This window comes from Hyperoodon ampullatus (assembly GCF_949752795.1).
Source record: "Hyperoodon ampullatus genome assembly, chromosome: X".
In the NCBI taxonomy this organism is placed as follows: Eukaryota; Metazoa; Chordata; class Mammalia; order Artiodactyla; family Ziphiidae; genus Hyperoodon; species Hyperoodon ampullatus.
The window spans coordinates 88,212,204-88,229,601 of record NC_136913.1 but is presented as its reverse complement, the minus strand read 5'-3'; the positions used below and the strand labels follow the sequence as shown (position 1 = coordinate 88,229,601).

Below are 17,398 nucleotides of genomic sequence, written 5' to 3'. Positions count from 1 at the left end.
TTGTGTATGTATGCATATATATGTGTGTATGTATATATACAGACACATTTAAAGTACATAAAATAACTATGTATGTGTTTATATACATACACATGTATGTATTTATTATATATTTTTTCAAACTATATATATTATAAAAGTATGGATGTGTGCTATATTCTCTCAATCTAGTTTTATATGATTCCAATATTTCATAAATTAGTATGATTGATTACAACCTGTGTTGGTGAGGGTGTGAACAATCTTTCTGGAGGGCAATCTGCATATACACATTTATTGAAACAGCACTGGTTACTGTAAATATATGGAAATAATACCCATATGAATCAATTGGGTATTGGTTAAATAAATTATGATAATTTGAACAGTTTTGAGACATTAAAAACAGGGAGAGTAGTAAAATTGTTACTAACCTGAAAATATTTTTAAGCAAATAAATAAGCAAGTAGCAGACCAGCTTATGGTATATTATTCCATTAAAATAGATGCATGAATAAATTATGTATAATACTGAGTAGAGAAAATTTACTAAGATTATACACTAAAATATTTATCTTTATACATTACAAGTTTATATATATATATATATATATATATGTATTTTTTATATAAGAAATCTCCAAAGACCAAAAAATAGGCTCATCTTTAAGAAAATTTTATATGGAATGAACTGAAGTAAATATTTTTAAATGACCATTCGATCTTCAACTGACTCAAATGGTTCAGAAAATAATATGTCCTTCTACATGAAGAGAGAATGATAAAGCAAATGTAGCAAAATGTTAAAACTGGGGAATACAGTGAAGGACACGTGGGGGTTCTTTGTGCTATTTTCAAAACCATTCTGTAATTTTGAGGCTATTTCATAATAATAACAATGGGAGCTTTTAGGTTTGTTTCATTTTGTTTTTTGCCCATGGCATGGATTCCCAACCCTACCTAATATTAAGAACTGTGGGGCTTCCCTGGTGGCACAGTGGTTGAGAGTCCGCCTGCCGGTGCAGGGGACACGGGTTCGTGCCCCGGTCTGGGAAGATCCCACATGCCGCGGAGCAGCTGGGCCCGTGAGCCATGGCCGCTGAGCCTGTGCGTCCGGAGCCTGTGCTCCGCAACAGGAGAGGCCACGGTGGTGAGAGGCCTGCGTACCACAGAAAAAAAAAAAAAAAAAAAGAATTGTGTAAAAACCCTAAATGCAAGTTCTCAGGCCTGGCTCCAATCTACTGAACTAGAATCTTCAGAGAATAGTCTGGGAATCTTAATCTCAGGTGTCTCCTATTATCTGGCAGGTTTAGAAAACATTACCTGATGACTATGACAACACTTTTTAAAGAATAAATGAAATAAGACAAAATGAAACAAAATATAAAATAAAACAAATTTTAAAAAATATAATAAACCAGTGTTGGTGAACACATAAGAAAACAGGAATGCTCATACATTATAGGTGCCAAATTGGGACAATATTTTTCAAGGCCAATGTCTATGCCAGTTAAAAGCATCCATAGTTATGTACAGCAATGACCATTCTAGGAATTTAATACCTTCATATTATTATCAAAAATTTATATACAAAGAAGTTCATTCAACACTGTGTCTCATAATGAAAACTACAGACAGCCCAATAACCATAAACATGGGAATCAATGTGTGTGTATTATCTTTATTTTGAAGGTAAATATTTGGACTGATTTAGAGTAAAATGTGAATAGTATAATTCCTGAGGCAGGGATAAAAAGATATTTTCCTTCCACTTTATCTTATTTCTAAATTTTACTGAGGGCTTTTTCTGGCACCTTGGGAGGTTGCTCAGCCCAAGCTTAGGACAACCTAGATGTGCCAGAGATTTTAACATTCCTAGGGTAACATCCACCAATAAAGGACCCACATCTGTGGATAAATGCTCCAGTTTCCCATCTCTTATTGGGATAATTCTGAGGAGCATTGTACATGGTTCCTTAGACTTAGAGGGTCCCCAGCAGGATTGGACCAATTGCCTTTTGGCTATGTCTGTCTCTGGTGCTATATTTTTTTAAAAAAACATTTTCATCCTAAAATTATATACAAAATAACATTTGTTATATACTATTTCAATGATTTATGTCTTTTTATCTAAATATTTAGTGTCTGTATTTAAGTGTATAACAGGAATAACACACTTCATTTTTTTCCAAATAGTTAACCAATTATCCCAGCACCATTTCTTCAGTAATCTAACCTTTCCCCACTGATTCAAAATATTTCAATCACATTACTAATATTTCTCCATATTTGGGTTTGAAAATTGGCTTTCTCTTCTGCTTCATTTGTCCTATATTTATTCTGGTATAATATTGTTTTAATATTGTGGCTTCACAATACTCTTTACCTGTCAGCATAACTTTCCCAAATTACTGTTCTGAATTGTTGGAAGACCTCAGTGTTGCTCTATTTTAGAAGCTATGCTAGAGTCTTTTTGTAAAGTGAAGTTGTACTAATATAATTTAAATATAATTTAGAGGAGATGATACATTTGTCACAGGTTCTCAAAATCTGAAAATCCACCATCAAGACTCCATTAGACTCACTGCCTCATCTCATAAAAGGACTGCACAGAGGCCCTTCATAAGGGAAACCAGCAGCATAGGTTTATATCTCAAAGTCCTTAAAAGGGGGTGAGGGTGCAATCTGGAGGGTCTATATTTATAGGATGATTCAACAGCAGAAACATGTTGCCAAGTTTTTGCAACTTGAATTGGTTTTCAACTGAAAATAATTGTATTGTCTAATTATAACAACCAAAAAATGAATGCATGCTGATGGGAAACAGAACAAAAACAATCACCCACCCCTTCAAAAAGTAAGTAAACAGAAAGGGAAATAATTAGAGTGACAGTGATTTTAAAAATGTTACCTCCTACCTATTTTCCAGACTCCCTAGCCTTGCACCCCCCTCCCCCGTCCCGGTTCCAGCCTGGGACAAAACCAACAAGACTAATAGGGTCAGTTCTAGGCTTTACTTGCCGGCGAGTGGAAGGGAAAGAAGTGGGCATTTAATATTATAGAAGAGTAAGACGCAATTATTTAAAAGCTCCAGCACAAATCAGGACAAAGGCAAATACGACAAAATATTATGACCCGTTTGGTGTCGAGGATGCTAAATAGGAAAATAAATAAATAGATAAACAAACAAACAAATAAATAAATAACGGATGGGCAGTACCCAGTGGTATTGGTGGGGGGAAGGTGGGAATGAGGAGAAAGGTTGCCCCGCCCACAACCCTCTGCAGCACCGCAGGTACGAACCATAATTGGAGATCTGAGCTCACAGTGACGTAGCCCTTACGAGACCTAGAGCCCGCCCTTGGATTAGTCCCTCCTCCCAGTTGCAGTCCTTAGTCGTTTGTGGCTGTGCGCCGGCTCGCTATTGCCTTGAAGACGGACGAACCTGCACCCAGGAAGGAGGAAGTAGTAGAAGCTGACCCAGATTCTTGGCAGGTTGGAGGGTGCTGACTGGGGAGGGGAGCGGGGGCCTCAGGGCAAAGACCAGAGCGGGTCCAGGACTGGATTCTCTCTATCCCTTCCCCGATGTCCACACGTTTGGTGCAAGAAATAGAGGGCTTGGTGGGAGGAGATCAAGAGGGGCCAAGGGTTAAGAATGGGTACCAGTTGGGATCTCCTAGGAGGTGGGCGATCGGGCGACGCCTGGAAGCGAAGGACTAGAAAAGGAGACGGCGAGGAAACGGCCTGATTCCTGCAGGGCGACGGGAGGGGGCGCACAACCGGTGACCCTGGGTTGGGGATGGCGGACTCTGCATCGAGTCTAGGCCACCGTTCCGGTATTTCTTCTCCACCCTCCTTCCATTTTGGAGCCGGAAATGGTGGGCTGCGGGAACTCCGGGGAGGGTTGGGGGGCGGGGACCGGGGCGGCTGCTGCAGATAGGGACAGGGATTAGGTCTGGGAAGCACGTCCCTTCTGTAGCGGAGGCAATCGATCGGGCGGGCTACCGACTTCGGGATATAGGCGGGGAACGAGAAACAGTTTCTGGTCCCTGCAGGTCGGTGTAAGCGTGGGCGCTGCCTGCGGACCCTGGGGTAAGCCTGACAAAGCGCTGACGCCGCAGCGGGGACAGGTTTGCAATGCCCACGTTACCTCTTCGCCCTTCATCCATCTTGATGCATAAAATGGTGGGCAGTGGCCCGAGGGTGAGCTCCAGAAAGTCCACTGGGTCCCAAAAGGTCCTGGCAGATACCCAGATTGAAATTCTTTATAAATGAACCACGTAGCCACCCAGCAAGCTCTTCGGACTCCTCCTCCCCGCAAGCTGTCCATTTGTGTTCAAGAAATGGTACTTAGATGACGGGAAGGACGAGACGGTGGAGATAAGGGGCCTAAAGAAGAGGTGAAACTGGTCTGGAAATAATCAGCTTTGATTTCTTCTGGAAGGCAGGGTAGCGCATCACAGGGCGGGAAAAGAAGCTGTGAGACAGGATGGAGGAGAAAGAGAAGGCAGCAACATATTTCTAGCAGAGTCCTAAACCAACAACGGAGCTGGTGTCCCCCGATACTGGTCCTTTAGTCGAGTGATCAGTCCTGGCCATTGTCGAATTTCTGTCTGCAGGTCTTTACGTCCGTTGGTGCAGCAGATTTCAAGGCTACGAGAGGAAGACTGCTTCTGATTCCTGCAGGTATGGGAGGTGCCTGGGACCATTTGGTGTAGGGGTATCAGGGATCAGAACAGAATTTGGGCGACTCCCAGCCCTCCCTGCCCCACTTAAGTGCAGGAGAAATCTGGCCGAGTCTTTAGAAACTGTGGGCCTGTGGCTGGTGAGGGAAGAAGGGAGTAAAGGGGCAAGCTCTGGGGTGCCCCTGGAGGGCATATCAAGATCCCTGTAGGCCAAGACCTGGTTTTTCAGAGACGGTCCAGCCCACTACCTGTCCTACGTTTTTGTGCCACGAGTGGCCCTGGGATGGATTTTCAGGGAAAATGGTGGGCTTTGGGGCAGGGCTAGATCTGGGGCACCCCTTAGAGGGCACACAAAGTCTCTCAGGTGGGAAAACCTTTGCTCACAGAGCTCTGAATCCTGTTCTTACAAAACATTCAATCCTTTTATCTACTAGGAAGAAGAAGCAGGAAAAAAAAATCTCAAGATGGAAAATGTCCCCAAGGAAAGCAGAGGAGAGGAGCAGGTTCCAGTGCAGAATGAGGAAGCCTGCCCTTTGGGAGGTGGTGAAGGCCAAGAACCTGGAGGAAACATTAGAGGGGAATGGGCTCCACCTGCCCAGGATTTTAGAGAGGATATGCCCAATAGGCTTGTCAATAACATTGACATCATAGATGGAGATGCAGATGATATGGAAAGGTTCATGGAGGAGATGAGAGAGCTAAGGAGAAAAATTAGGGAGCTTCAGTTGAGGTACAGTCTGCGCATTCTTATTGGAGATCCTCCTCACCATGACCATCATGATGAATTTTGCCTTATGCCTTGAATGCTGAGGTTAATAATCATAAACCCCCCTGCTTCCCAAACTTGCATTTTCTTGATGTACCCTTTACTGTGAAGCTTTCGTGTTCTGTCATTTTTCTGATTGGAGATTTAATTTTCACTTTTGACTTGTCTGTAAGTTTTTCTGTCAGCAGGGGAGATTTTATCAACTTGCATGGAAAGATGTCTATTACATATTGTAAAGCTAATAAAGCCGTGTAGAAAGCAGTCTGTAGATATACTATCTCATTTAAAAGCATGCATATTTTATATATATATATACACATCAGAATGCGTCTTTTTCTTATTTTCTTTATTTTTTATCTGTTTTTTTTCTCATTTTTCCAAAATGAATACACATGTGTCAGAAAAAAATGTAAGATGCAAATAACTTACCAATCAGCTTATAAAGGGAATGGAGACAATAAATACTTGAGGCACAATTTAAAGACATAAATCTTATATTACCTCTGGATCTCTTATTTAGCACAAACCTGGCAATTATTACAGATATGTTTCTTTAAAATCAGCCTATTCGTCTATAAAATGAAGATAGTACATGCCTTATAGAACTACTGTGGGAATCAAATGAGGTAATGACCGAACTCTGTGGCTGGCTCAGTCGACACATGCAAGGCCCAGCCCTCTAGGTGTCCTTCATATTTAGGTAAGGACCAAAGGAGTAGGCCTACCAGCAAGTCCAGTTGACTGCCAAGTAGGAGATACCTTTCTACACCTATGCTGCTGTGTCTCCTTTCCCTGGATAATGCCATGACTGCTAGGCACTCCTTCCCCTTCTGCTAGGTTTTCCTCCCTCCACTGTTACCCACCACTGCTGATGTGCTGGAGTCTTAAAGGTAACAAAGACCCACTGATTTTTTTGGATCCCTGAGTGGTCTGAATCCCCAGTTTCCCCATTCAGAAATGTGGAGAATGCCCCTTCCTGCTTTAGAGTTATACTTAATTCAGGTGGGTACTTCCCCAGTGCTGCTTAAGGATCCAAACAGCCCTTTGTGGTTTTTCTCAGACTTTTGTCCTCACCCCCCCTTCCCCAAGATAAATCTGAGTGACACTCATGATAGTGTGCTCAGAATTCAACTATCTCTTCTATCCTCCCATGAATATGACCCAGTCTTCTTGGCAGTCCATTTTCTGCATAGACACTGCTACAGGTTTCACTCTTTGCATACACAGGTGTTGGGCTGGCTTTATGTCCCCAAGACTGTTCTGGTGCACACCACCCTCACCGCAGGAGTCCTTGGTAGTCTCTACTCACACCAACCTACATGGAACCAGAGCAGTTTTCCTCTTCCTTTACTTTGATTTTTGCTCTGCTCAATAAACCTGTAATCACAGATCAGCGGGAAACAGGCTGAGACTGGGGATCCAGGAGATGGACCCTTGTTTTAGGACATGTTCCACCAACCAGTCATCACTGCCCCCTAACTAGACTGCCCTTCTTACAGTAAATATATTGTCTCATTTGTTCTGGTACCCTCAGTGCCTAGCACAAGTTCTGGTAAGTTGTACGGCACTGCAGGTAATTATAACTGAGTTGAAAGTCCTGCAAGCTGGGCCCAGGTTTGCCTCTGATCATTTGTGAGCAAGTGACTTCTTTTCTCTGCAGACTGTAGCTTGCAATTGAAAAAGGAACACCGGGCTTCCCTGGTGGCGCAGTGGTTGAGAGTCCTGCCGATGCAGGGGACGCAGGTTCGTGCCCCGGTCTGAGAAGATCCCACATGCCACGGAGCAGCTAGGCCTGTGAGCCACGGCTGCTGAGCCTGTGCGTCCGGAGCCTGTGCTCCGCAACGGGAGAGGCCACAACAGTGAGAGGCCTGCATACCGCAAAAAAAAAAAAAAGAAAAAGAAAAAGGAACACAACAGAGAAAGCATTATACATCAGTTTCAACACATGGACATTGTAATATTAATATATGTCAGTGTTTATCAACATGTGCTATAAAGACCAGCTGCATCAGAATCACCTGTAAACTGGTTAACAATTCAGGAAAATAGGTTTTACTCCACATCCACTGCATCCTACAAGTTCATCAGACATCTCTGGACTTAAAGTGGAGACCCCAACTTTAGTTCAAGTTTGGACACTCCCCTCCTCATTACACACATACACACACACACACACACACACACACATCAGACTTTATTTTACCACTAGGTCATCCCCTTTTTAAAGAGACAACTTTTATTTTTATGCTGTTATCTTTAGTGCATAGGTTGTAACATTGGCTGCAGGTTCGAATTACCTCAGATTTTAAAGTGGAGCTCAGGACCCAATTCCAATTTATTGAATCAGACTCATTAGAAGTGAGATCAAGGGACCATTACATTGTAAAAGCACCCACAATGATTCTGATGTACATGTAGAGTTCAGAACAACTGGGTATAATTTGTCACTAAAATATCTTTGGTTTATTTTCTCTGCACTATCCTTGATTGACTGTGTGAGCCTAAGGAAGTCATTTCATTTATCTAGAATGTTTTTCTTGTGAAAGACACATCAGAGAGGAAAAATTACACCCCAAAATCAACCCATGAGATCCTTTTAAAATAGTAATGTCAGTGCTCCTCGAAGTTTGCTAGCCTATCAAATGCTTCAGAATCACATGTGGAGCTTGTTTAAAATACAGAATCCTAGCCCCACACCCAAGAACCACACTTTGATAATGGTGCCCAGGTAACTGCATTGTTAACAGGCTCCCAGGTAATTCTGATGCACACTGGAGTTTGAGAATTACCCATGCATATATTTTTATCCCAAGTATATTAAGGACAAACCAATAAAATAACTAAAAGAAAATATAGATATATGTTAATCTGAATCCAAGGAAAAGATCAGAGAAGAGAAGGGCTATCTGAACATTAGAAAAAGAAGAAAAGATGAAACCATAAGGGGAACAATTGGTATATGCTATGTAAAAATATTAAATATTCTGTAAAGCAAGACTATAAATAAAAGTTCAAGGGGAGGGTCTGTATGTCTTAATAAGATGAACTGAACACTATGTAATGCCTTTCACTCTCATTACAATATGGGGAAAATATAAACAATAAAATTAATAAAAATTACATTCCTCTTGCACATTTAAAACCTTGCTTGAGGGACTTCCCTGCTGGCACAGTGGTTAAGAATCCACCTGCCAATGCAGGGGACATGGGTTCGAGCCCTGGTCTGGGAAGATCCCACATGCCACGGAGCAGCTAAGCCCATGCACCACAACTACTGAGCTTGTGCTCTAGAGCCCACGAGCCACAACTACTGAGCCTGCATGCCACAACTACTTAAGCCCATGTGCCTAGAGCCCGTGCTCTGCAACAAGAGAAGGCACCACAATGAGGAGCCTGTGCACTGCAACAAAGAGTAGCCCCCCGCTCACCATGACTCGAGAAAGCCCACGTGCAGCAATGAAAACTCAATGCAGCCAAAAATAAAATAAATTAATTAATAATTTTTAAAAAACTTGCTTGTAAGAGTCTGTCCTAGCCATTTTGGATTTATCCATTAACAAAGGAGAGTTTATCTGCTTGTCTCAGGGAAAAGGTGGTAAGGTGAAAATAGGGATAAATACTCATTTGCCACTGAGCCTGCCACTCACCATTGGTATTGGTTTCCTGTGGCTGCTGCTTAAAAAAAAAAAAAACACAACAGAAATTTATTCTCTCACAGTTCTGGAGACTGGGAGTCAGAAATCAATGTCTGGGCAGGGCCAGGCTCCCACTGGAAGCTCTACTGGAGAATCCGTTCATTGCAATGTAACCCCTATCAAAGCTACAATAATCAAAATAGTGTGTTACTGGCATAAAGACAGACATATAGGCCAATGAAATAGAATAAACATCCAGGAAAAAGCTCGCACAGATATGGCCAGATGATTTTCAACAGGGTGCCAAAACGATAAAATGGGAAAAGGACAGTCTTTTCAACAAATGGTGTTGGGAAAACTGGATATCCACCTGCAAAAGAATGAGGTTGGACCCTTACGTTACACCATATATAAAAATTATTTCAAAATGGATCAGAAACCTAATGTAGAAGGTGAAACTATAAAACTCTTAGAAGGAAACACAGGGGGAAATCTTCATGATTTCTCCCTTTGGAAAAAGAATGTCTATTTTATGCCTATTTCACCACTGAATTTGGAAACATGTAATTTCTTAATTTCACAGGCTCACAACTGGAGAGGAGTTTTGCCTAGGAATGAATTATACCTCAAGTCTCATCCAGACATGATTTAAATGATATTTAGACGAGACATAACTTGGAGTTGATGCTAGAATGGGTTAATGCTTGGGGCCTGTTGGTACTGGATGAAGTTGTTTTTTTTTTTAATATGAGAAGGACATGAATATTGGGGAGACAGAGGGTTAAATGTTAGGTACTGAACTGTGTCCTATAAATTCATAGGTTAAAGCTCTAACCTCCAGAGTAGCTATATTTGGAGACAGGGTCTTTAAGGAGGTAAATAAGGTTAAATGAGGATATAGAGTGGGGCCACAATCAAATATTCCTAGTATGCTTGTAAGGAGAGGAGGAGAAAAAGACCAAATGAGGGTATAATGAGATCTGGAGAAAGCAAACCCGCTGACAACTTGATCTTGGAGTTCCAACCTCCCGAACTGTGAGAAATTAAATTTCTGTTGTTAAAGTCACCAAATCTGTGTATTTTGTTATGGAAGACCTAGAAGAAGACCAATACAAGTTATAACACAGATTGATGGCTGCCAGGGACTGCGGAGAGAAGGTAAAGGAGGGAAACTGCTTAGTGAATAAGGAGTTTTACTTTGGGGTGATGGAAATGCTTTGGAACTAAACAGAGATGGTGGTTGCACAACACCGTGAATGTACTAAATACCACTTTATTGTTCTCTTTAAAACGGAACCAATTTTCTGGATTTTTTACTGTGGAAAAATATACATAATATAAAAATTACCTTTTAACCATTTATAAGTGTGCAATTCAAGGGCATTAAAGTACATTCACATTTTTGTGGAAGCATCACCACTATTCGTTTACAGAAATTTTTCATCATTCCAAACTGAAACTCTGTACCCATTAAACAATAACTTTCCACTATTCCCTTCCCCACAGTCCCTGGTAACCACTATTCTACTTTCTGTCTATATGAATATGACTTTTCTAGGGAATTTACATAAGTGGAATCATACAGTGTTTGTCTTTTTGTGTCTGGCTTATTTAAATTAGCATAATGTTTTCCAGGTTCACCCGTATTATAGCCTGTAGCAGAATTTCATTCCTTTTTAAGGGTGAATCATGTTCTACTGAATGTATATGCCACATATTATTTATCCATTCATTTCTCAATGAACAACTGGGTTGCTTCTCCCTTTTGACTATTGTGAATAATGCTGCTATGAACATGGGAGTACAGATATCTGTTTAAACCTCTGCCCTCAATTCTTTTTTGAGTATATACCCAGAAGAGGAATTGCTGGAATATATGGTAATTATATGGATTTTTTTAAAGGAAATGACAGTTTCCCACAATAGCTGCACCAATTTACATTTCCACCAGCAGTGTACAACTGTTCCAATTTCTCCATATCCTCACCAACACATTATTTTCTGAGTTTCTTTTTATAGTAGCATCCTAATGGATGTGAAGTCATATCTCATTGTGGTCTGGGTTAGCATTTCTCTAATGTTGAGCATCTTTTTACATACTTTGGCCACTCGTGTATCTCCTTTGAAGAAATGCCTATACAAGGTCTTTGTCCAATTATTAGTTGGGCTCTTTTTGCTGTTGTTGAGTTGTATGAGTCCTTTATATAGTCTCAGTATTAACCCTTTATCAGATATATGATTTGCAAATATTTCCCAATCCTGTATGTTGCTTATTCACTCTCTTGATAGTGTTCCTTGATGCACAAAAGTATTTAATTTTGATTCATTCAAATTGTCTTAGTTCTGCTGATATAACAAAATACTATAGACTGGGTAAATTAAACAATAAATACTTATTTCTCATGGTTCTGGAGGCTGGGATGTCCAAGATCAAGGTTTTGGCAGATTCAGTGTCTAGTGAGAGCTCTCTTCCTGGTTTGCAAATGGCTGCTTTCTTGCTGTATCCTTACACGGTGGAGAGAGAGCTCTGGTCTCTTCACCTCTGTGATCTCATCTAAATCTAATTACCTCCCAAAGGCCCCATCTCCAAATGCCATCATATTGGGGATTAGGGCTTCAATATATGGATTTGGGGAGGACACAACGTTCAGTCCATAGTATTCCACCCCTGGTCCCCAAAATCTCATCTAAATAGTATCTAAATGAGATATGGGTGGGATTCTAGGTGTGATTCATCCTGAGGCAAGATTACTCTCCATCTGTGAACCTGTGAAACTGAATAATTTATGTGCTTCCAAAATACAATGTGGAACAGGTATAGGATAGACATTCTCATTCCAAAGGGAGAAATAGGAGATTAGAAAGGGGTGATGGGGGACTTCCCTGGTGGTGCAATGGTTAAGAATCTACCCGCAAATGCAGGGGACACAGGTTCGATCCCTGGTCCTGGAAGATCCCACATGCCATGGAGCAACTAAGCCTGTGTGCCACAACTACTGAGCCTGTGCTCTAGAGCCCACAAACCACAACTACTGAAGCACTTGCACCTAGACCCTGTGCTCTGCAACAAGAGAAGTCACTGCAGTGAGAAGCCCATGCACCACAATGAAGAGTAGCCCCTGCTCATGCAACTAGAGAAAGCCCACGTGCAGCAATGAAGACCCAATGCAGCCAAAAATAAGTAAATAAAATAAATAAATGTATAAAGAAAAAAGAAACGTCACATGCAAGAAGCACCAAAAAAAAAAAAAAAAAGAAAGAAAGAAAGCGGTGATGGGTCCCAAGCAGGTCAAAACCTAGCAAAGTAAATCCCATTACATCTTCAGGCATGAGAATAAACCTCTTTGGTTCCATGCTCTGTCCTTTGAAGTTCTGTTATTTTTCTGAAAAGTTCATCAGCCACTGCTTCATGTTTATTCCTGCACCGTGTCTTCTCAAAGCTCTTGTTTAATTTTTTTAGTTTTGAGTGTGCTATTGCTGTATTCACTGTTCTAAGATACATACTTTAAATGGGAAATGCCTGAGAGATCTCCTTCTTACCCCTCCTTGTTATTCGAATGTGACATCAATAGGTTTCCAATATGTTCACTTTCCCTCTGACATGGGACACGACACCCAGAAAGGTCTTCCTGGCATTGAGGGACAAAAGGCCACTGAATCTAGTAAAACCTGACTCTTGATCAGTAATGCTTTCAGAGAAAAATTTTGATCAAAAGGGTGAAAATATGAAAACTAATAGACAAAAACCTCTTTTAAAATGGAGTCAGGAGGCCAGAACGGAAAGCTCTCATGCCCTACCACTCAAAGTCAATTGCAGACCCAACAGAAAGAGAAGTAACTTTACATCCCCAATAGGAAGAAGGTTACTACTTTACTACCCAGCTGGAAGAAGGAAGAATATCTCCTTGCCTGGTACAGCTCAGCCAATGAGAGACTGTCACAGCTCAGCCAGTGAAAAGCCACTACACTTTGTACTCCCAATTTCCTCCAAAGGTCTCTTTGTGTATAACAGCTCCTCCCAACTCCCTCTTCTACTCTATTAAAGAGCATTCCTCTCCTCTGTTCTCCAGACTTTGCCTGTGGTTTGCCATAGCTTACATGTCCCGAATTGCAATTCTTTGCTATTCCTGAATAAATCTATTCTGTTGTTAAAATAACTGACTGTTTTGGGACTTCTCTGGTGGTCCAGTGGGTAAGACTCCGCGATCCCAATGCAGAGGACCAGAGTTCGATCCCTGGCCAGGGAACTAGATCCTGCATGCATGCTGCAACTAAGAGTTTGCATACCACAAGTAAGAAGTCCACACAACACAACTAAAGATCCCACATGCTGCAGTGAAGATCCCACATGCTGCAACTAAGACCCAGTGCAACCTAATAAATAAATAAATAAATATTTAAAAAAGCTAAAAACTGGTTGTTTTATTGTTTTAGGTCAACAGCACCAATTACCTAACTTTTTGTCTATGCTTTGGGTGTCATATTCAATAAATAATTGCCATATTCAATGGCATGAAGTTTTTCCCACCTTTTTCTTCCTTGGTGTTCAAAGTTTTACTTCTTATGTTGAGATCTTTGATCCATTTTAAGTTAATTTTTATAAATGGTGTAAAGTAAGGGTCCAACTTCATTATTTTGCATGTGGATATCCAGTTTTCCCAGCACTATTTGTTGAAAAGGCAGTTTTCCCCCTATTGAATAGAAAGTAACTGGAATGAGAAATTCACTAGAACACCTCATTGGTGGACTGACTGATGAAAGAGTCAGTGATATTGAAGATAGGTGAATAGAGATTTTTGAGTCTGAGAAACAAAAAATAAATAAAAATGAAGAAAAGTATCCAGACACAGAGAACCCTGAGACACCATCAAGCATACCAACATAGACATAATGAGAATACCAAAAAGAGATGAGAAAGAGAAAATGTCAGGAAAATACATTCAAAGATCAAATATGATGAAAAACATTAATCTATAACTGACTTCTAATCAGAAATCATGGTGATCAGAAGACAGTGGCACATCATTTTCAGAATGTGGAAACAAAATGACTGTCAACCAAAATTTCTTAACCAGAAAACTCTCCTTTAAAATTAAGAATTAATTAAGAGTTTCCCAGATAACAAATACTGAGAGAATTTTAAAATATTTAGTACTGTTCTGTAAGAAATACTAAACAGAATCCTTCAGGTTGAAATGAAAGGACACTAGATGGTAACTTGAGTCCACATGAAGAAATGAAGAGCACTGGCAAGGTAACTAACTAGGTAAATATAAAAGACATAGTGGTAGGCCAAATAATAGCCTCCCAAAATATATGCATGTCCAAACTCTGTAACCTATGAATGTTACCCTATATGGCAAAAAGGGACTTTACATTTGTGATTGTTAAGGATCTTGAGATGCAGAGATTATTTGGATTATCTGGGTGGACCCTAAATGCAATCACAAGGGTTCTTATAAGAGAGAGACAGAAGGAAATTTTAAGCAGAAGAGGAAAAAAGTGATGTGATGATGGAAGCTGGGAGACATTTAAAGATGCTCTGCTACTGGCTTTGGCGATGGAGGAAGGGGACACAGTCAAGGAATACAGCCCTAGAAGCTGGAAAAAGGCAAGAAAATGGATCCTCTCCTAAAGCCTCCAGAGGCAGTATAGCTCTGCTGATACCTTGGTTAAACCCCATGAAATTATTTCAAATTTATGAACTCCAGAATTATAAGAGAATAAATTTCTGTTGTTTTAAACCAGTAAATTTGCTGTACTTTGTTACAGCAGCAATAGAAAATTAATACAGACAGTATATGTATATTTGTTTATAACTCTTTCCTCTCCCATTTGATTTAAATAAGATAATTATAAAACAGTGTTCATGGGCTTATGATGGCTAAAGATGTGGTTTCCATGACAATAATACCACAAAGAAGGAAGGAGGGAATGCAGGTATATCAGAACAAACTTTTTATACCATTGAAATTAAGTTAGAATTGACAAAACTAGATTCTTTTAATTTAAGATATTAATTTTAATCCCTAGGGTAACCACTAAGAAAATATTTTTTTAAATATTGTAAAAGAAGTATCAAGAGAATTAAAATGACACAAAGATATTTTTCTATCTTTAAAAAAGAATCAATAGTGGAGAAACAGAGGAACAAAAAAGGCAGAAGACATATAAAAAAATAGTAAAACAGCAGATATAAATCCTACCTTATCCATGTTTACATTAAATGCAAATTGATTAAATGCTCCATTTGAAGGGAAAATTTTAGCAGAAAGGGGAAAAAAGCATTATCCAATTATACACTATCTAGAAGAAAAACATTTTAGGTTCAAAGAAAGAAATAGAATGAAAGTGAAACGACAGAAAAATATATACCATGCAAAGGGTAACAAAAAAGGAGTGGCTATTTTTAATAGCAGATAAAATAGACTTTAATACAAAAAATGTTACTGGAGAACAAGAAAGGTGTTTATAATGATAACAAGATCAATCCATAAGGAATATTAAAAAATGAACATATATGAACATCAAAATACTTAAAGAAAAAACGGACAGAGTAAAAGGAAAAAACAGACACTTTGATGATAACAACTGCAGACTTAAAAAAGACACTTTCAAAATTTGATGGAACAAGTAGGAAGAATATCAACAAAGAAATAGGACAATTGAATAAAACTACAAACTAACTAGAATAACAGACACCTACAGAATACTCCAAGCAACATCAGAATATACATTCTTGTCAAGCACCCATGGAGCATTCTCCCGGTTAGATCATATACTAGGCCATAATAAAATCCTATATAAACTTAAAAGGATTGAAATCATACAAAGAATATTCTCTGATCATAATGGAATTAAATTAGTAATCAACAACATAAGGAAATCTGGAAAAGCTACAAATCCTTAGAAATTAAACAATATACCTTCATTTAATCAGAAGAAATCATAAGAGAAATTATAAAGTACTTTGAGATGAATAAAAACCAAAACACAACATACCAAAACATATGGGATGCAGTTAAACAGTGCTTAGAGGGAAATTTATAGCTTTAAATTCTTATATAAAGAGATGAAAATCTGAAATCGATCATTTAAATTTCTACCTTAAAACACTAGAAAAAGAAAAGCAGCTTAAACCCAAAGAAATCAGATAATTAGAGTGGATATAAATGAAATAGAGAATAGAAAAACAATGGAGAACATTATTAAAACAAAAAGCAGTTTCTTTAAAAATATATATATTTTTAAAAATCCTACAAACCTATAAGTAGACTGCCAAGGAAAAAAGGATGAGGATTCAAATTAATGAAATCAGGAATGAAAGAGTGGACATCACTCCCAATTCTATGTGTTTAAAAAAGATTATAGGGTAATACTATGAACAACTGTATGACAACAAATAAGACCAGATAGGTGAAGTGGACAAATTCATATAAAGACACAAACTACCAAACTTGACAAATAGAAATAGAAAGAAAAGTAACATTACTGAAAGTGGCAGGGTATGGAAATCCAGGACTTCATCCCCTCACCCCGAAAAGCAATTAATAAACTGGCAAAAACTATCAGAATCAACTTTTGCAGAACTCTGGAATCTAGTCAAAAAATTACAACTGGGGGAAATTTGGTGCAGAAAGAAGCTCCTGCTTTGTGGCAAGAAATTTTAAACTGCCTGCCTACCATCACCCATGCCCCAAATTGGCAGTAGTTTGTGGATGGCAGCCTACTATCCTGGTTAAGATTGCTAGTGACAGGAGGAGGAATTTGTATCCTATTCTCATAGAAATGTGGTTGATCTTGGTCTGTCTGGTGGCGGCCTCAAGGACCAGCACAAAATTTCCCTTTGTCACAGAAGACTGAGAGCATTCCCAGGACTGGAGCTGTAACAGTAGCTTCCTGGGTGGCATTTGCCAAAAGTATTTAAAGTCAAAGGTATTGGCCACAGCAGCCTGGGGCAAGGAACAACATTTGGGCTAAGCAAGAGACAAACTGAGAAGCCTAGGTAGGAAGCGTTAGGGAAAAGAGATACATGGCAAAACAAGCACTTTTAAACACTCACATATACTGGGGAATCAAGAAGTTTATGTACATGCCCGAGATTGAACAAATGCTCAGAAAAGGCCACAGAAGACGCTAAGCATTCACCTTAGCTGGCCTTCAGGCTCTGCACAAGCAGAAAGTAAAGCATTTAAAAAGTGCTTCAGCGCAGACCTCATCTGTAAAGACTGGGAAAGTAGGGTTTTTTATTCTTTTGTTGGCTGTAGGCATTTAAAGTGACTCTGTCCAAACACCAGTTGACCACTAAGCTAATGAAACACAGACTTCAGTGG

At 39.6% G+C, this 17,398-nt stretch overlaps 1 protein-coding gene across 1 annotated transcript; it reads left to right on the top strand.

The window, feature by feature from the left end:
* The first annotated feature begins 4,544 nt into the window (after positions 1-4,544).
* BEX5 (brain expressed X-linked 5) lies at positions 4,545-5,681 on the top strand. Its single transcript, XM_079726899.1, has 2 exons — positions 4,545-4,665; positions 5,099-5,681. Exon 2 carries the CDS (start codon positions 5,129-5,131, stop codon positions 5,465-5,467), a length of 339 nt encoding a protein of 112 aa, XP_079583025.1. The 5' UTR covers positions 4,545-4,665; positions 5,099-5,128; the 3' UTR covers positions 5,468-5,681.
* The last annotated feature ends 11,717 nt before the right edge of the window (positions 5,682-17,398 follow it).